The sequence below is a fragment of the Heloderma suspectum genome, chromosome 3 (assembly GCF_057233095.1).
Source record: "Heloderma suspectum isolate Gila_16-S chromosome 3, 16-S_ref, whole genome shotgun sequence".
Taxonomy (NCBI): Eukaryota; Metazoa; Chordata; class Lepidosauria; order Squamata; family Helodermatidae; genus Heloderma; species Heloderma suspectum.
Genome location: NC_139460.1, coordinates 302,755,506 through 302,776,927, shown reverse-complemented (window position 1 = coordinate 302,776,927; position 21,422 = coordinate 302,755,506). Strand labels below are relative to the sequence as shown.

The following is a 21,422-nucleotide window of genomic DNA, read 5'->3' as shown; positions in this document are numbered from 1 at the left end:
TCTTAGACCAGTCTCCACTCTCATGCCCCTGGTCTCTTCACAATACAGTGCTTAAGTTCCACAATTACAGGGGCTGGGGCTCAATACAGTCTGAAGTCACATGATCTTCTGACAAGGAAGTATTTATTGTTAACCATAGATGCGTGAGAAATTGATGTGGTTGCCCAATAGTAAAAGACACTGTTCTCATGCTCTGGACTACTCCCCTTAATCTAATTATTACTTTACTCCAGCCTTCCTCCAACCTGGTGCTCTCCAGATGGTTTGAACTACAACTCTCAGCATCCCTGACAATTGGCTATACTGGCTGGGGCTGATGGGAGTTGAAGTCCAAACCATCTGGAGGTTGTGGAAGCCTGCTTTATTCCTAGAACTTCTAAAACAGTTCTAAAAAGCGCTTAATCTTTAAGATGTGAGCAAATTTCAAGAATGAGATACCCAGATTTTCCCTTTTCCTTCTCCTCTTCCTCTTCCTTCTCCTCCTCCTCCTCCTCCTCCTTCTTACAACAACAACAACACCTTGCTGCTACTTTAAGCAGTGCCTTGGCTGCCTCAGCCATTGTCAGAAGTGCCCCTGCTGCCTTCTGAAATCCTCAAGTAGCCAGAATCAACACACAGATAAAAGGTAGGGATGTCAGAGAATTCCGTGACGGATCTCGGTGAGGCCGAATGCCAGTGCATTGGGCCCCCTGAAATCTGTCATGGAATGAAGCCCCCGCCCCCCCCCCACGAAAGGCACGGGGGATGAAGTCCCCGCCGCCTCCACCCCACGAGAGGCGTGTGAAACGGAGCACTTACCTGCTCCCATCCACGCTGCTTTGCGAATGGCGGCCATCCTGAGGCTGCCATCCACTTCCTCCTCTCAATAGCCATGATAGGCTACGTAAATACTTACGTAGCCCATCACGGCTAACACAGGGATGCCATTTGCATATTTACGTAGCCTATCACAGTGAGGGGGGGAACCCAGCGTACGCAAATGGCGGCAACTACCACCATTTGCGTATGCTGGGGTTTTTTTCCCCCTGCCGTGATAGGCTATGTAAATACTTACATAGCCTATCACGGCAGGGGGAAAAAAACCCAGCGTACGCAAATGGCGGTAGCTGCCGCCATTTGCGTACACTGCGGTTTTTCTCCCTGCCGTGATAGGCTATGTAAATATTTACGTAGCCTATCACAGCTCAATACAGGGATGCAAATGGCGGCGGCTATGACAGCCACCATTTACATCCCTGCAGGGCTGCCCAGCGGCCGGATGTCTGGCTGCAGGCGGCCGGAGCCAGCCAGCGGCTCTGTGGATTGGCTGCAGAGCAGAGCCAGCTGGGCAGGATTCCGGGGGGAGATGGAGTGCCTCCTTCCCCATCGAGGATTCCGGGGGGAGGGACAGAGTGCCTCCCCCCCACCGCGGATTGCCCGGCACGGAGCCAGTTAGGGGTTTCGTACATCCCTAATAAATGGGCTCTTTTCCAAGGCTTTGTTTCCATTCAACCTAATGCTGCTTACAGATGCTAATTGCCTGAGACTAAGTGGAAAACTCAAAGAAGCAGCCTACCAGGGGATTCTAAGCGTTAGGAAGTCAGTTGGTCTCCGTTTGGAGAAAAGCGCGGCAAGTCTCTGAACTTAAGGAGTAGGAGGGGAGTTTCTCCCCCTTTCCCGTTGGGCCTCGGGGCGCAGCTGTTGTCTTCGCGCCAATTGGGCTGTCTCCTCTCAGTGCCTGCTACCGCTCGCTTGTCTCTGTGCCTGTGCCTCGCATCTAGAAGCTGAGGTTGTCCCTCCCTCTCCATACCAGGGTCACTGTCGCTCCCAGGAATGTGAGCGGGGGAGCTCTCCCTCCAACTGTGCCTCTGAAAAACGAGCGGGTTCCTCTCCAATGGATTGTATCTCTTCCTCAGAAACAGAGCTGATTTGGGACTCTGTGGGCTCAGATTCAACCCTGACAGCCGTGTTCAATGGCCATGACCCTTTTTATTTAAATGTGTCCTCCCTAGTGTGTGTGTGTGTGGGGGGGGGCTTAAGGAAAAAAAAAACATGAGGGGAGCACGGATTTAAAGAAAAAAAGTGGATGGGTGGGAATGTGTAACCCAGCCCCCCTAGCCATGTGTGATGGTCCCAATCTGGATCTGGGCCCCACATGCTTACACAAAAGAAAAAGTTACAATCAACTACATGCATTTAATGTAGTGTGTAGGCTCACCTTCAATCATGCTTAGAATAGAGTCAATGAAATCAATGGGACACAAGATGAGCTTATTCAGGCGTTCTAAACCTCTATAGGGTAAATGTGAGAGGAGAAGGAGTGCTCCAGCCATGCCCCTCTGCCTCATCACATTTGTTGCCCTCAACTTGTGGAGGGTGACAGTCTGAAGAGGAGAATCTCCTCTATCTGTAGTCTCTCCATGAACAGGAACCCTGATAGGAGTTTCCATTATTGGTTACTGTGAATGACTAATTCATGCACAACAGCTGGATTTCACAAGGGGAAAACTGCAGTTTGCCTTTATTTTCCAAAGGAGGTCAATTGTATTGTACATACTAAATGCAAGTGATCATTTGTATCAACTGTATAGGACTTTGTTTTTGAGAGAAATCATTGAAAAATCACAGAAATGTATAACTGTTTTACTTCTTTATCAAAATATTTCTTTAGCGATACGAAACACTTACCTGGTTTTGTCCAGGGACATCCGCAGTGGGGGGGAGGCGCTCCATCCCTCACCCTGAAATTCTCTCCAGCCGGCTCCGCTCTGCGGCGACTCTGCAGAGCCGCCGGCTGGGGCTGCCCACAGCCGGACATCCGGCCACTGGGCTGCGCAGGGATGCAAATGGTGGCCGCCATAGCTGCTGCCATTTGCATCCCTGTCTTTTGCCGTGATAGGCTACGTATATATTTATGTAGTCTATCATGGCAAAAAAAAGGGAACGCAAATGGCAGCGGCTATGGCGGCCGCCATTTGCGTTCCTGTTTTTTTGCCGTGATAGGCTACATAAATATTTATGTAGCCTATCACGGAAAAAGACAGGGATGCAAACGGTGTCCCTGCATTAGCCGTGATAGGTTACGTAAGTAATTACGTAGCCTATCACGGCAATAATGAAGAAGCAAATGGTAGGGATGTACGAAAGTTCCACCACAGATCTTGGGGAGGCCGAATGCCAGAGCATTTGACCCCCCGAAATCGGTGGCGGAACGGCCCCCCGCCCCCCCGGGACGGGACTTACCTGGGGCGGATCTTCCTGGCGGCGGCGGCTCTGGCAGTGGCAGCGGCGGCGGCCAGTCTTCCGACCAGCTGCCGCCGCCGCCATTTCCAAGTTTAAAAAAAAAAAAAGTGATAGGCTTAGGGATGGACGAAAGTCCCTTACCTTAACCTGCAGCTTGCTTCACGGGCGGACTGTTTCTCCACCAATTTCGGGGGGCCGAATGCGTTGGCATTCGGCCTCCCGGAGATTCATGGAGAAATTCTCCGACATCCCTAGATAGGCTACGTAAAGATTTACATAGCCAATCATGGCTAAATTTTAAAAAACACTATGATAGGCTACGTAAATGTTTATGTAGCCTATCACGGCTGAGTAAAAAAAACAAACGTGCGTACACAAATGGCGGCGCCCATGGGCGCCGCCATTTGCGTTCCTTATTTTGGCATGTCTTAGTCTATGTAAACATTTATGTAGACTACGGCGAAAATAAGGGGAACACAAATAGTGTAGTGCCATTTGCGTACACGCGTTTTGTTTTGTTTTTTACTCAGCCGTGATAGGCTACGTAAATATTTACGTAGCCTATCATGGCTGACTGTAGGGACGCAAACGGCGGCGGCTATGGCCGCCGCCTTTTGCATCCCTGCTAGCCAGTGGCCGGATGTCCAGCCGCTGGCGGAGCTGGCTGGCGGCTCCGCAGAATCCCTGCGGAGCGGAGCCGGCCGGCCAGGATTCGGGGGGGGAGGGACGGAGTGCCTCCCCCCCAGCATCAGCATAATCCATGAACAGGTAAGTGACTTTCGTACATCCCTAGCAAATGGTGGATGCAGATGCAGCCACCGTTCGCAAAGCAGCACGAATGGCACCAGGTAAGTGCTCCGTTTCACGCACCTTTCGTGGGGTGGGGGGTAGGGAGCTTTGTTCCGCCACGGCTTTTGCACTGGCATTCAGGCTCACTGAAATCCATGGCGGAATTCTTTAACATCTCTAGATTTCTTTAACGATATCATGTGGATACCTTGTTGTCTTTCAGAATGTCTTAACTATGACTGTGACACACAACAGCTACAATGATCCAGATAATTTAGAATTTGAGGAAATCAAAATCCTTGGATTGCCCCATCAGCCTACAGAAGTGAAAGTGATCTCAAACAATGTGGCTCAAACATATCCTATCAATGTCAGTTACAGTGCTCCAGATAAGGTAAATATTGCTGAATGTTTTCACAAGTTCCTGAAAGTGAAAACTTGTTTCATACACCTCATGTGCTGCATAGGATTAGATTAAAGATAATGGACAGTTTCCAAAACTGCTGTTGAGCCTCCAGTCTTTCTCTTGTGCCTATGGGACCCAGTGCAAGCACAACAGGAAGCTAGTGCTTCATAAAACAACACTGGAAACAAACTGAAATGCTAGTTTGCGGACCAAGACAGATCAGTAGAGCCCCACTCTGCAAGCTCCACTGACTAGTGATAGACAGACACCCCCCCCTCCAAGTTCTCCAGGTGCCTACCCACCCCTTTGCACACCCCTCCAAGTTTGCCTAATTGCCCACATCTACCCTGAGCCGTTTGTGAGCACCCAGCATTCCCATGGTCGCCATTTTGCAAAAACATATGGCAACTAGGGAACTTCTGTATATTTAATATTTCACAGATAGCAGCCATCAAGGCCCCATCTATGCAATATTACAGGCATAAATGGGCCATGCGGGGGGACAGGGACAACAGGTCAGCTGGGTGCAGCCTGGAGGCATGCGTGTGTGTGGGAGTGTGATTACATATTTAACCTGATCCTTGAAGTGCCTCCCAGAATACCTGTATGTGTCTCCCGCCCTCTCTGGGTTGAATTTTAGCTTTTAACCCTCTTCAGGAAAGGTCCTCTCCTGTTATGCTTTGCAAAGCACTTGTATATCCCTTTAAAATACAGAGAAGCATTAACTGGCAATGGATCTGTGTATTTTAAATTGATTCTTGAAGTGGTATTTTTATTTTTTATTTTTTATTGATTATGGGTATTTATTTATCATCCTTCAATTTCATTCCCAGGGCAGTCCGCATAAAAAACAGAAAAGTACAACAAAACAATTAGAAGGGTTTAACCTTAACAGCTAATAAAACATTTATTTTGAATCTTGAATTTGATCAAATTTTATAGCGGTATGATTTACAATTTGGCTTTTATTTGATGTTCACAGGTTGCTCATATTACAGGTCTGCAGCTTAAACTGGGGGAAGCACACAAAATATCTTGGAATCAGTTCTTAAGAAATGTCGACAAATTTGATTGTCACCCTAACCCAGGTGCAACGGAACTAAGCTGTAAAGCTCTTGGCTGTAACTGGAATGTAAGTCAACTGCCCGCCCCCTACAAGTGGACAAATAGCCTAAAATGTTCCTTTTCATATTTTATTTATTGATTTATTTAATTTTTTTCTTGGATGCCTTTCAGGGCAGAAGCCCTCCCAAGATGGCATACAGCAATACAACACATAAAACCAGTATGATATTAAAAACAATAAAAACAGAAATAAAAACAAAAATAAAGATAGCAATAAAACCGATGACAAAATCAGCAATAAAAACAGCAACAAAAGCAATCTTAGGAGAAGGCCAGAATAAAATAATATGTTTTCAAGGCCTTCTTAATAGCCTGCAGAGTTGGAGCATGGCGGACTGCCAATGACAACTTGTTCCAGAGCTGTGGGGCCACTGCAGAGAAGGCCCTTTCACGTGTGGTCACCCACCTGACTTCTCACATAGGTGGGCAAATGAGAAGGGCCTCTCTTGCAGATCTAAAAGTGTGGGTAGGTTGATAGGGGTGACAGTGGTCCCTTGGGTAATTTGGTCCCAAACTGTTTAAAGCTTTAAAGGTCAAAACCAGCACTTTAAGTTGAGCTTCAAAACACACCAGTAACCAGTGCAGCTGGCTCAGTATGGGCATTATATGATCAAATCACCTTGCCCCCACTAACACTTAGGTGGCCATGTTCTGCACCAGCTGAAGTTTCTGAACCATCTTCAAAGGCAGCCCCACATTCAGTGTATTACAGTAGTCCAGCCTGGATGCCACTAGGGCATGGAAAACTGGTGTGAGGTCTGTCCTCTCCAGATACGGCCACAGCTGGCATATCAGCCTGAGCTGGTAAAACACACTCACGGACACTGCAGCCACCTGGGCTTCCCCAGTTAGTGCAGAGTCTAGGAGGACTTCCAGACTACACACTTGGTCTTTTAGAGGGAGTGCAACCCCATCTAATGCCAGTTGTAAACCTCCATCCAGAGTAATTGGTTTCCTCCCCACCTCCGTTTTGTCTGGATTAAGTTTCAGTTTGTTCACCCTCATCCACCCCAAAACAGCCTCCAGACACTGGTTCATAAGTTCAACAGTGTCCCTGGGATGTGTAGGTGGAAACAAGCAGTAGAGCTGAGAATCATCCACATGCTGATGATACTTCAGCCCAAACCTCCTGATGACTTCCCCCAATGGTTTCACGTAGATATGAAAAAAACATGGGGGACAGAATGGAACCTTGTGACTCCTCATAGGCTAATGGCCATGAGGTGGAACCAAAGTCCCTCAGCACCACTTTCTGAGACCGCTCCTCCAGGAAGGACCAGAACTACTTTAAAATTGTGCCTCCCAAGTCCAATCCAGGTAAACTATTCAATAGGATACCATGGTCAATGGTACTGAAAGCCTCTGAGAGGTCCAGAAGAACCAACAGCGTTGCACTCCCTCCACCCATTCCCTGGTGTAGGTCATCAACCAGGGTAACTAAGGCTGTTTCCATCCCATAACCAGTTCTGAAACCTGATTGAAATAGATCTAAATAACCAGTATCATCCAACAGTTGTGGGGCTGGCCAACACATGGTCCAGCACGTTCACCAAGAAAGGCAAATTCGATACTGGGTGGTAGTTATCTGAAATAATAGGGTCTAGATTTGATTTCTTCAACAAGGGCCTTACCACTGCTTCTTTCAGAGCTGTGGGGACCTCACTGTCCCTCCAGGAGGCATTTACCACCTTGGAGGTCCAGGTACCATATCCATATATGGTTTTGCTCCTTAGAGCTGTGTGCTATTTCCCTTTTACTTACAACCATGGGTCTGAATTAAAAGTTTTCTTCACATATCAAGTATACCTCTGTCTCCCTGCAGTTTCTAAAAGTCTTGCTGCATTTTCTTGCATATTTCTGGTATACACTTATCACTTCAAATGTGCTAAAGTTGCCATGGCCCTGGGTATCCTCCCTTCTAAAAGAGTGCTCCTGCTAAACGTTTCAGCCAGCCAATCCCTCCAAGCAGGGAATTCCCTCTTTAGGTAGTATGCCTTTGACTATTAGTCATCCAGTGGGTACCCAAATAAAAGAAAACCACAGAATCTCTTTATGGTTCCAGTGTTTCTTGATTCAATGCCAGGAGGCACTGGAAACTACAACTGCCTTGCACTCCAGTGTCAAAGCATGAAGCCTTCTTCTCTCACCAGCCATTCCTTCCTGCAACACTAAGTTTGATAAGTAGAGGGGGTGGGGCACAAGTAGAGGGACTGTTTTGATCTCTGTCGGCTTGGTCTTTCTGAGCATTCTTGGTCAACTCTCAGAAGACCCCCAAGATTTTTCCAGAGTTCTCTGAATACGTTCAGAAAAACTGTGCTAATTACAATGTGAATTGTGAGGGCATGCCCATCAACAATAAATATTGACTATGATTAATTATTTCATAATTTCTGAATCTGCTTCCAAGTCTGTTCACTAATTTGCACATTATTGCAACAATTCTTTTCATTTGCAGGCTTTTGTTCCTGACGGAGTTCCACACTGTTACTACCCTGCTAATTATGGTTATACTGTTGACCAAATTCAGTACACATCTTCTGGTTTAATGGCAGACCTTGGAAGAAGCAAGAGATCTGCTAGACATGCAAGATTGTCCATGGTACCCATTGACACACTTCGCTTGGAGGTGAAATATCATGAAAACAACATGCTTCAATTTAAGGTAAAAAAAAAAAAATCTTTAAAAGAATGCTGCAGCTGGTTATCTTGGAACTACATGCCTTTTACATCAATGGCTAAAGCTTTTTATTTTCTCCAACTAGGTATAAGTGGACAAAGCTGTTGTAATTGTGTTGGCTCCAAAATATGAAAGAAAACATACAGTCATATAATAATATCAACATAAGTTGGTCGATAAGTTTTGATTGTTCTTACAATTTGCTCCTAAGTATCTAGAGAAGAGGTCTGTAGAGTATTAAATATTGTTTTTATTAATAGACCATCCCAAAGAACATATTTTACCACAGTTTTGGATGCAGCCACCATTTCATCTGGGTGAAATGGCTTAAATAGCTGCCAGTGAGATACTGAGCCCAATTCAAGGTCTTGCTATTGGCATATAAAGCCATAAATGTCTTGTTGGGACCCAAATATTTGATGGAGAATCTCTCCTGTTACAAACCAACCCATGCCTTATGATTGACTGGGGATGTCTTGCTCATTGTCCCACAGAGACCAGGAAGGTGGTGGCATGAGACATTCTCTGTGGTGATGCCCTGTTTATGGAACACCCTCCCAGGTGACATTAGGTTTGCCCCCAGAGTCCGATTGTTCAGACAAAGATTGAAGACATTTTTATTTGTTCAATCATTTATACTCTGATGTAAAGTTGCTTAGCTGTGGTCCTACTTAGATTTATTGCTGCTGTTTTATTGTAGTGTCATGTTAGGGATGTACGAGAAATTTGTTTCAGTACATTTTTGATCAGGTTTTTGCCCAGTTCACACTTCCATACCAAGTGGACTCATACACAATTGACAGTCGAAGTCCATGCATTTCCAAGCTTGTGATGTGATTGGTGGACAAAAACAAAAATGTGTTCAACAGCATGTATACATTTGAAAAATGTGCATGAAAAAAATGTATACCTTAAAAAAATAGACACAAATATGGTTTAATCAATGGCAGAATAACGCATATATTAAAAAAAATGCACACAACTGATGTGTACCTTTGGAAAAATATGCACAAAAATACGAACAAATGTTAATGCAAAAGTGGGGGGAGAAAAAGCTTGCAATCTGCTTCAGACCTATGTCAGAACAAGTTTCAGGGTGAAATTCAGAGAACTTCTGCGAGTTTGAGTTTTGCCGATTCACACATCCCTATGGCATGTGTTGTGATTTTAAGGATATTTATATTTTTACTTTATGGTTTATTTTGGTATCTTGTGGTATTAGCCACCATGTGTTCCAGAATTGGAAGAAGTGTGTACGTGTGTGGGGGTGGGCGGGTTTGTTACAGAAACACTGAATGAATTAAATAAATAAATGGGTACAACAAGTAGCTGAATACTGGTGCACTTTTGAAGTATGTGTGTATGCATTTACTTACTATGTTTATAGCCCTCCTTTCTGCCATGATGAACCGAAGATAGCATATGTAGGATTTCCCAGGACTGCCTTCTGCAACTTGGCACCCTGCAGATGTGACAGACTGCAACTTCCATAATTCCCAGCCAGCATGGACAAGGTCCATGCTAGCTGGGAATTACAGGAGTTGTTGTTGTTGTTGTTACTTCATTTTCATTTCTATACCACCCCATAGCCAAAGCTCTCTGAGTGGTTCACAGAAATTCATAAGAACTACAACAACAGAATTATACAACAATACAACATTATGATAAAAACATAGTCTAAAACTGTTTTAACAGACAAAATATAAAAACAATTTAAGCAGCTAAAAACAATACCACTGAGCAGTTTTTAATATACTGATAGCCCTAAATTTATGCAACTCTCCCTGCTCATGTAGGAACTGTAAGCCTTGAAGAAAGTCAGCTGTTTCAAATAATAAATATTCTTAGCCATGGAGAACATTGTATTTTGGTTCTTTCTTATTCTTATCAAAGATGGAGCAGGATAACCTTTGCTCCTTTTTTGTTAACCCAAAAAATATATGGCTGTGAGAGCTGGACTATAAGGAAGGCTGAGTGCTGAAGAATTGATGCCTTTGAACTGTGGTGCTGGAGAAGACTCTTACGAGTCCTCTGGACTGCAAGGAGGTCAAATCAGTCCATCCTAAAGGAAATCAACCCTGACTGCTCGTTGGAAGGACAGATACTGAAGCTAGGGATGGCGGAGAATTTCTCCCCGAATCTTCGGGGGGCCGAGCGCCAACGCATTCGGCCCCCCGAAATCGGTGGTGAAATTCTCCGCCCCTGCCCCCCCGGGATGGGACTTACCTTTGCCGAATGTCCCTCCCGGCGGCGGGTCCCGGTGGCGGTTTGTCGGCCTTTCATCAGGGGCGGGGGCGGCAGCTGGTCTTCTGACCGGCTGCCGCTGCTGCCATTACAAAATGTAAAAAAACAAAAACAAACCCGTGATAGGCTACGTAACAATTAACGTAGCCTATCACGGCTAGATTTCCAAAGTCAGCCGTGATAGGCTATGTAAATCGTTACGTAGCCTATCACGGGTGACTTTGAAAAAAAAAAAAGCACGTATGCAAATGGCGGTGCCCATAGGGCGCCGCCATTTGCATTCCTTATTTGGTCCCGGTAGTCTACGTAAAGATTTACGTAGACTGCGCTGTAGTCTGCGTAAATCTTTACGTAGACTAGCGGGACCAAATAAGGAACACAAATGGCGGCGCCCATAGACCGCCGCCATTTGCGTACGCGCTTTTTTTTTTTTTCAAAGTCACCCATGATAGGCTACGTAACGATTTACGTAGCCTATCACGGCTGACTTTGGAGATCTAGATTTTTTTTTTTAACACTTTACCTTGTAATGGCGGCGGCAGCAGCCGGTCGGAAGACTGGCTGCCTCCCCCACCCCCGACGAAAGGCCGACGAACCGCCGCCGGGACCCGCCACCGGGAGGGACATTCGCCAAAGGTAAGTCCCATCCCGGGGGGGAGGCGGGGGGGGCAGAGAATTTCACCGCTGATTTCGGGGGGCCGAATGCGTTGGCGCTCAGCCCCCCGAAGATTCGGGGAGAAATTCTCCGCCATCCCTACCTGGAACTATTATATAGTTCAAAATGAATTTTTTCTTAATTTGTGTGAAATGGCTAGCCATTTTGTGCCCTTGAATATAGTTGCAGTCCAACATGTCTGTAGGGTGTCAGGTTGGGGAAGGCTTCCCCAGAAGGTCTCCCATCTTCTAGCACTGACCAGATCTGCTTAACTTCAGTAAGCTGGCTGCATCAAGTGCCCCCAGATCCTGGTCTGACAGCACTGATTCAAGAATGAGGAGGCAAGGCACAGACTCAGACTGCAGATTAGATAGGGGCCTTAAATGTAAAGGACCTGCCACAACACAGATTCTTGCTCTAGTTACTTTCTAACTCCCATCCCAAGTGTGATTATGAATTAACTGGGGTTCAGACAGTGAATGGTGTGTTGTTGTCTGCCTCATCCCCAGGTCTGGGTGACCCCACCACAGCACTGAGCTAAATAGCAGTCACAAGAACTGCTCATGGTTCTTCAGAATCATACATCCCAAGATATTCTGAGGAAGCCCTGGCCAAGTCACTCCCACTTGAAGCCTATTAGCTTTGGGTTGGCAAGACAGGCAGGCTTTGGGGGGGGGGTGCTGATCCTTCACCCTCCAGGTGGTTCCTCATGATGGAGGGCTCCTATTCCCTACTAGATGTCAATAGGGATATATAAGAACCTCACTTTGCTCCATTTTGACTCAAATTTGTCCTATTTGCACCTTCAGACATGAATGCAAGTGCTTCTTCTTCTTCTTCTTCTTCTTCTTCTTCTTCTTCTTCTTCTTCTTCCTCCTCCTCCTCCTCCTCCTCCTCCTCCTCCTCCTCCTCCAGGAAAGCTTATTTGTTCCTGAATCTGCATTTGCATTAAAAAAACCCTGCACTTTAACAAAATGTGCACTTAAAATAACAACAACAACAAAACAATAACTTATTTTCATGGTTTAGTCTGGGGGCAGGGAGTGTGCACACTTTAAAAAACTATAGTCCGAAATGTGCAATATTCCTGTTCAAACAGAAAAAAAAATCAATAATAATCAAAAAATGAGACCAAGGTGGACCGAGCTATGGGGTGGAACTCAGTGAAGCTTGATAAGCGTGAGTGTTGTGATTCCTCCATACAGTGAAGGCTGGTGGCTCTGAATTTGGTGGGGTCACGAATCCATTCTGGGTTTCAGCCAGAACCAGCCAGAACTGTAAAGGAGGTATCCACAGTGCTGAACTCTATCCCCAAAATAGTTTCAGCACCCTGAATAGCTATTTTAGAGTTCTGGCTCTATGGGCCTCCTGTTTTTGCTCCTTAGCTTGGGACTGCCAATTTGTCAAGCGGCTGACAAGCCACAATATATGACTAGTTGACTCTATTGACTCTGTTCAATATATGACTAGTCAATATATGACTAGTTGACTCTGTTCGATATATGACCAGTTGGCTCTGTTCTGCTTGGTCACAAGTTATTTAGGCCACTTCTTAAGTCATGTCATCTTCACAAGAATGAAAAGTTCCATGACGTTGTACCTTCAGATTGGACTCATGACTTCATACCTTCAGACTGTGTGAATTATGTCTGATGGCTCTCTCTGACACTGAAACAGTCTACATCAACCACTTTCTTTAATTTTTAAGCCTGCCGTGTCATTTACCAGACTCCTTGTTGGCTACCCATAAAAGCTAGTAGAAGATTCTGTTACTTTAAAAGAGATTTCCTATAACTGCTATGGCAGGTAAACTGATATAAAATGCAATTCCAATCTTGAGATATATATTCTATGATTGTCTTCTAACCCAATTTCTCTCTGCAGATTTATGATTACAGTAACAAAAGATATGAGGTTCCAGTGCCACTGAACCTCCCTAGCATTCCAGCCAGTACCCCTGAGAATCGTCTCTATGATGTGTCCATTCAGAACAATCCATTTGGTATCCAAGTTCGGCGCAGAAGCACTGGGACAGTAATGTAAGTGGATCCAATAGTGCCTGCACACCAGTGGGACCTACTGCTGCTAGTGCAGTGGGAACCCGGCAGTTCCCAAACCACTCAGAAATGAATAAAAATGCTCATTTCTGGAACAGTGCAGGTCAGCGGAGCTTGCAGAAGGGAGCTCCACTGATCTGTCCCATTCTGGAAATTAGTGTTTCTGCTTGTTTCTGGGGTTCCCTTAGAAAGTGCTAGTTCCTGTTACACTAGCACTGGGTCCTGTAAGTGCAATGGAACCAGCAGAGGTGGAGCAGCAGTACTGGATATTGCCCATAGTTGACAGTGTTGTTAGAAAGGTCAGAAAAAAACATTTTTGCTTCTTCTAGCCAGATGGCCCTGTAATATAGGTGGCCTTATTTATAATTGTGATACATTCTCACAGTTGTTTGTAATCATATGATTACAGGGTTATTTTCTCCAAGATCAGCACCACATGCCAACTGTATTCTCTTGATTCTTAGCTCTCTCAGAGACCTCACTCCATCTGTCCAAAGCTGCCCATTGATTTTATCATGCTTATTTTTCACTGACTGTCCTTTGAAGAACACAAACAAGCCACTTCATACAACTTCATTACCATGACAACGAGCATACATTAAATTCATCCCCTCATGCTTTACACACCCTTTAAGACAATGAGAGCCAATCTCTTTTACTTCCTTTAACCAGTCCCTGTGAAAATAAAAAGTAAAAGACTGCTAAGAACTCACTATAATGTGCACAGTCTGTCTAAGAAAGGAAACTAGAGTCTTATGTTTACTTTTCTTCTCAGTTATTTCTGTTAAAAAATACATAAGGAAGCCTATTCAGAATATTTACAGTCACAAGGATGAATGTACAAAATCTAATGTGGTCGTACTGCAAAAGTGGATTGGTTATACATTTCCTTCATAACATACAAATTATTGTCTTGCTTTTTTCCTCAGAACTGATTGTCAAGCAAAACTGCTCTCAAGATATTCCCTTCTAAAACCCTACAGATAATCCTGAGGATCCAGCTTTCTTGTTTCCTACAGGAACACTTGAGAAAACACTTTGGAGGGCACAGGAGTTCCACAAAGCAGTCTTGGCCTCTGTATTAGCTATCTGAGGTTAATGTGGACCCTAGTGATCACTAAATCTCATAAAAACAAAGATTAGATGTGCTGATCACCATATTAATACTCTTGCAAATTGTATAAAACAGCAAGCAGGTGACCAGCCCTCAGGGATGGGCCAAAGCATTTTGCTGCCTGAGATGAAGAACAAGATGGCACCCCCTCCCAGTCCATGTACAAAAGCCACCTGGATTGGCAGATTAATCTGTCTTCAGCACTCATGATGAGGCAATATCCTTCCCTACACCTGATGCCAGCAGGCTAACTAAGGGAGAACAGAGCAGGCTGCATGGCACATAGGTTTCTCCTTCAACACCTTGCTGCTACCTCCCAGCATCTATTGCCTGAGGCAACTACTTCATTCTGCCTAATGATAGAGTCCAGCCTGCCTGTCCTTCTTCATGCTAGATGGAGGCTTTCTTGTTTAGTTGTAAACAAACTATTACTCCTCCGAGGTTCTGTTCCTTCCTCAGTCACCAGAATGCAAGCTTTTGTATTATGTCGGGTTACTAAATGAACAACACCTAAAATGCTGACATAGTTCTGAGCCAACTTCTTAGCCCTGTTCAGGCATATGTAAACACACTTAAGGGGCACAGGGTATGTGCGTTGGCACCACCTCCAACATCCTTGCACATGCTGATCCCACTGCCTATGTCCCTGACCACCACCACCCCATGTTGGGCAGGGAGGTCTGAAAGGGGCTTCCAGTCTTGTTCATGTGAAAAGATGTAGAAGTGCAACCTGGGACTCTGATAAAGGAGGAAAGTTCTCCTCAGGTTCAAGTGGTACAAGTAGAACCCTATTTAAGACTTTGCTGCTCAACACACCACAGTCAGAACAGGGAAGATGGAGCTTGGAGCATTGAGGCGGGGCCAGCATGTGCAGCCCTGTTCCCCCTTGTGTATGGGTTTTGACTACATAATTGCAACTAACTTGTCCCATTGATTTTAGTGGGTCTACTCTAAACATGATCAAATCTGGATCCAGCCCATTGTTTATATGACGTTATTTATTTATTTTTATTATGACATTTATATCCCGCCTTTTTTCTTCTCGTAAGGAGCCCAAGGCAGTTCACATAGTTGTCCTCCTCTCCACATCATCCTCACATCAATTTTGTGAGGTAGGTTGGGCTGAGAGTTAGTGACTGGCCCAAACACACCCAGTGAGCATCATAGCTGAGAGGGGACTAGAACCCAGATCTCCAAAGTCCCAGTCAAACACTCTAACCACTGCAGTACACTGACTCTGTTGAGGAACTAATTTCTTACTTGAGGAACTAATTTTCCTCAGACCAGAGAAAGTTTCTTGCACATATTGGAAATATGCCTAGATATCTGTCACAAATGCCTACATACCTGTGACATAATTTATGAAATTAGATTTTAGCCCCATGATGACACAAGAGGGTGGCCCTTTTGAATTTAAGACAGAGATTGGTGGTGGGAGGATCTATAGGGCTGGGGGGAAGCCAGAGATGAGGGTTTGGATAAAGCTAAATAAGTTTGCAATGATCACATAATAGGGTTAGGTATGCCAGTTTTTAGAGAACAGGTGACTTGAGGAAATATCAGTGCTTTGTGGTTAAAACCACTAGAAGTGCTCTGCTCTGCTATAAGCCTTTGAGTAAATGCTTTGTGAACCAAAAGTATTCGCTCTGTTTCTTTTGGAATCAGAGGCAACCAGCTTAGCTTAGTTTTACCTTTTCCTCTCCATACCTGTCATTACAAATGATCAGACAGCACAGAGAGATAAGCATACCATTAAACAGAGCAGAGTAGCAACAGATGTATGAGATAGACCATCAAAATCTTCTCAACACTATCATTGCTTAAAATATTTCCCTCACAGATTCTGAATGATTTCTAATTTCTTTTTCTGTAATGGCTCATAAATTGTTCATTCATTCATTTATTTAAAAAAAATGTTGCTGCAGTTTCCTGACCCCAACCCCAACCACAGTATTTTGAGAATGGTTAAAACTAGAGGTAAAATACTGGGTGGAATTCCTACTATTAGTCACAGTCAGTTTTTAGGCCGATCTGTTTCTGCAACATGGTTTCTCCAAACTTTGATCTGCTGGAAATGTCCCTTACAATGGTACATAGGAGAGGAGTGACATCACAGATCTATAGGCTATGAATGTACTTGCAGAGCCCATGATTTTAATACTATGCCTAGGAATGCTACACCTTCTTACATTTGAACATGAACCCTTGACATTCATTACCTTCTGTGAACTCATCAGTCAGGGGTTCATGGCCCCTAGAGAAAATGTGTGAACACAGAATCTAAAAAAAAGTTATATCAAAGATTTAATGTGACACAACTCTATCTTGGCCCACCATGGATCACTGATGCTCCATGGCATAGGAGTTGTTGTTGTTGTTGTTCAGTCGTTCAGTCGTGTCCGACTCTCCAGGACTACACTGAAGATCTCAGTCTAGGACTACCCAGGATAGAAGATGTGTCTTAATCCTAAATTCAACATCCCCCCACCCCTTTGCCAGTGAATTGATGTTGTTGTATTCTGTCTTTTCATTTTAATTCCTGGGAAAATATCATTGTGTTTGTTGCATTGTTCACATTTTCAAAGATCAAAGCAAAATGTATAGCAGCACTATTTGCTTTCTCTTCTGGTACTATGAAATGATGTGGAATATTTACTAACATGATGAGTTGGTGCATCAGTCAATAAGTGTTTGGAACTGGGAACAGCTGTAAAAATCTCATAATCTCTGGTATTGCAGTGGCATCTTGAGCTGATCCAAGAAGTCACACTACCATGGAAGTATAGGTGAACTTGGCTGTGCTGGCATCAGCTACTATTACAATATTTGGCTCAGCCGCACTATGCACAACAAGAGTATAATGGTGGGGGCATGGGAAAGATACTGAAGGAAAGCTATATGTCATCTTGATGGCACTGCGCAGACCACACAGGAAGTTGTATCAGTGAGGCTCTGCCATCTAATATTTAATAGAAACCTTGTATGTAGAGCAACATTACAGGAGGAACTTGACACTCTTGACCAGCATAGGAACACAGAAAGTTACCTCATACTGAGTCTGGCCGTTGGTTCATCTACCCCAGTATTGTTGACTCTGAGGGCCAAAATAGACATGGCTGTAGGCTTGTGCTCTACCACTGAGCTGCATCCCCTGCTCTTTCAGAAGCCTTGTTGAATAAGTTGCCCACTGCTCCATCATAGCTGTCCACAGAACTGAAGTGATAAATGTACATTTTGATAGTCAAAAAGGGTGTTTTTTTATTACTATAATATATTCCTCCCCACTTCATCCTGCAAGTGATCTGAAAACTCAATGTCCTCATATATCATTATCATCTATTTGCTATTCTTTTCACTTTTTTTCTAATAATAACCAGCAAATCTTTTGATTGCAGTTGGGATTCCCAATTACCTGGCTTCACCTTCAGTGACATATTCATTCAGATTTCAACTCGCCTACCTTCACAGTACGTGTATGGGTTCGGTGAAACAGAGCATAAGCAATTCCACCAAGAAATGAACTGGCAGACCTGGGCAATGTTTGCAAGGGATCAGTCTCCTGGAGTGAGTACCGTTTGCTTGAGGAGATTCCACTTTTACTATCTTTATTATAACTTTTAACAGACCAAACCTCTGTGGGTTGGATCCCGACTAAATGATGGCAGTACCAAAGCAAACATTAACACTAATGTACATTATATTGCTGTAGTGTAAGCAACCTCCAGCGCAATGCCAATAGCATTAGGTAGCACAACAGGTTTGCCTGGAAAACCTGTCATCCTAGCGAACAGTATTGGCATTGTGCGAGAGGTCGCAACGTAATTGACGTTTGTGCTAGTGTCAACTTGGGATACTTCCCTTGAATTGTACTTAGGACTCATTGAAATCAATTTCAAAAGTTTGCTATAACTTAAGTCCCATTGATTTCAGTGGGAACTAAATTCAATTAATTCAGTGCGGATCCAACCCAATATATGAGAGTGGCAGTTTTTAACTTTAGATGGCCTGAAAACAATGAGAGATACTTCTTATACTGTAAAAAGAGGAATTTTGGCACACTTTTTTTTTTGAATGAATAATTCCCCCAAGTACACCCAATGGCTCTTTTACACCTGGAAGCACATGAATTTTCATACAAAGGCTCATATTTCTGTTGGAAATTATTGTTTGGAGGGCAGGGGTGAATATACATACATACATACATACATCCCTTTGTTATTTATTCATGTAATATTGCCTTTCTGCAGGAGGGCAGCAACACTACAGCAAAGGCCAGAGATACATAATAATCAAAAGACTTTACTTCCCCAGAAGGGGAAAAGTGTAGTCATTTGCAAATATTAAAAAAGAAGAAGTTCAGCATGGGGTGTGTGTGTGTGTTTTCCTTTTGGGAAAGCAGGATATTTTAATTTTTAAAAAATGAAACAAAAAATTATTCTTGTGTACTCCTTAAAGAAAGGCAACATTTAATAATAATAATAATAATAATAATAATAATAAAAACTTCACAGGAAAAAAAAAAAGGAGTGGGCCTGAAGAGCATGGGAGGTGGCAATGTAGGCTGCAGGTTGAAGAAAATTGGCACCCTCACCCGCTTCCTCCTGCGGGAGCTTCCACTGAATCACAGTTCCCTCCATGAATAGAAGGAGTCTTTCCATTCATGGAGAGACAAGTCTGTACCCCACCCAAGGCTGGCCCTACCATTAGGAAAAGTGAGGCAGTTATCTCAGGTGGCAGATGCTGAGAGGTAGCAGCAGGTGTTGGTGGACAGAGTTGTGGGCTCTTCTCTGCACTCCTTAAGCTATCCTGCTGATTTCACATGAGGTAGAGGATGCTGTCCCATTGCCAGTGTTGAAGAAAGCTTCAACTGCCAATCCAGTTGGCTTTTTGTATACGGAGTGGAAGGGGGCACCATCTTGTCCTTCACCTCAGGCACAAAATGTCTCAGGCCAGCCCTGATCCCACTCGGTATCTTCCACTGTTCCCATGCTTTTCTCCTTAAGTGCTCTGTTCTTGGCTGTATTGAGTCTGGCAATCTGAAGACTGTATAGAAGAAATGTTGGTAATAACCTAATCTGTTGTGATCTAGAAATATGTATACCTCGCTGATGTGCTTCCCAAAAACATGCTGGGAAGAAAATTGATTTACTAAGTGAGGCATTTCCTTGAGGCCCATTGTTTTGTTTTGTATTTTCCTTCACACTTACAGTACAAATTCAACACATATGGAGTTCACCCCTTTTACATGGGCCTGGAAAACGATGGAAATGCTCACGGAGTTCTCTTGCTGAATAGTAATGGGATGGGTAAGTCACTGTTCCTTTGAATTATTTACATTTTGGAATTATAGTGGTCCATGTTAGGATGGCAAATTTGTGGCCCATGAGCCATGCCAGTTCCCAGCCTGATTTTTCTAGTTCCTTCTATTGTTTCTGATGCCAGAATGGGAACATGAGTTGATGCTTCTTACTTGGGAAGTCCCCTGCCTCTTTACCTGTCTGTAAAAGAGTGGTCTAAGGCAGTGTGTCATTTTCAAAGAGGGATGCCTGCTAGGTAAAAAGATGGTGCCACAAACCTGCTTTTAGCTAGGGCATTTTCATATGACTTGCTTAGGAAGCAGTATGAACCAAAGCAAAAGTAACTGTGACAGTCAAACACTGCTTTTTACGTGGTAGATGCCCCTATCATCAGGACACGAGAGGTTGTCATTTTTTGGCAGATTCTAGGGAAATTCTAGCTTCCCAATGGGAAAGGCTTCTGTCAAGTTCTTCAGGATGGGAGCCTGAAAGTCCTTCAGCCAAGCTGCTGGAGTGGTGGAGAAAGAAGGGTAACATTGGCCACTGTGGATCTATGTGATAATTCCCTGCCTTTTGGGATTTCCAGAGGTAAAGTTCCAGCCAACTCCTGCTTTGACTTATCGTACCATCGGAGGAATTTTGGACTTCTATATGGTTTTGGGCCCAACTCCAGAACAAGTCGTTCAGGAATATACTGCAGTAAGACTGGAACTACATTACAAAACCTGCAGTAAAAATACTATGATTCGGCCCTTTTTTTTCTTTTGCCAGTAATCCAAATATCCCGTCTTTCATTGTATTATTTTTAGCTCATTGGACGTCCAGTCATGCCTCCATATTGGGGTCTGGGATTCCAGTTGTGTCGCTATGGATACAAAAATGATGCAGAAATCTCTGACCTGTATGATCAAATGAAGGCAGCTAATATCTCCTATGTAAGTTGTGGACAGATATCACTCTTTAATTACTTTTTTTAATCTACCCTTCCGCCAAGGAGGTCAGGGCTAGGGATGTGTGAACCCACCCCAGCCCAGGTTCTCCGGGTGCCCAATGAAGCCCCCAGAAGAAAAAGGGAGCTTTATAAAATGTGCATATTTAAATATTTTATTATTTATTTATTTACTTATTAAATTTATTAATCACCCATCTAGCTGGTCACCCAGCCACTCTGGGTGATGTACAAAATATATAATAAAACGATTTAAAACAATATAGAATAAAATTCTATAGTAAAAACATTTTCTAAAATACCCTAACCCATATGTGCATTTTGGGGCCGGGGAAGCTTAATATGCGCAATATTAGAGGCATTATGCCTCTAATATTGCATATATTCAGTCGGGGTGACTCTGGGAGGGCGCGAGTGGGGTCGAGTGAGGGCAGGGGCTTGGCAGGCGTGGTCTGAGGGTTACGGGTGGTGGGGCATGGACTCCTAGACCCAGTTGGGCATCCACGACATCCCTACTCAGGGCAGCAGTACGGTCCCTTCCCACTGCCATTTTATTCTCACAACATCCAAGTGAGAAAGATTAGACTGAAGCATAGTGACTGGGCCAAGGCTGTACAGCGAGTGGCAATTTGAAACTGGGACACCCCAGTCCTAATCTGGAGGCTAGCAGTAGTTAAAATGTTGTAATAATGAATTTCAGCTATCCTCACATGGGCTGGGGAAATGTACAGGTTGTGACAAAGAGACAACATTTCTAAGTCTCATAAATTACTGTGCCTTGAAATACTTGGTAATGTGCCTAACTAGATTACCTGGGATTTACTCCTGTGTCATGCCCAGGATGTGGTGTGAGATGGAAGTGCTGATGACCTATTGGAGAACAATCA

At 44.1% G+C, this 21,422-nt stretch overlaps 1 protein-coding gene across 1 annotated transcript in view; it reads left to right on the top strand.

Annotated features, from left to right (window-relative positions):
- Window positions 1-21,422, top strand: part of SI (sucrase-isomaltase) — a 257,605-nt gene that overhangs the window by 125,615 nt on the left and 110,568 nt on the right. The window contains exons 24-31 of the mRNA XM_084847439.1: window positions 4,235-4,405; window positions 5,400-5,549; window positions 7,998-8,204; window positions 13,003-13,157; window positions 17,685-17,853; window positions 19,499-19,595; window positions 20,173-20,285; window positions 20,396-20,521. Coding sequence (XP_084703565.1) covers window positions 4,235-4,405; window positions 5,400-5,549; window positions 7,998-8,204; window positions 13,003-13,157; window positions 17,685-17,853; window positions 19,499-19,595; window positions 20,173-20,285; window positions 20,396-20,521 — 1,188 coding nt within the window. The remainder of the gene's footprint in view (window positions 1-4,234; window positions 4,406-5,399; window positions 5,550-7,997; window positions 8,205-13,002; window positions 13,158-17,684; window positions 17,854-19,498; window positions 19,596-20,172; window positions 20,286-20,395; window positions 20,522-21,422) is intronic.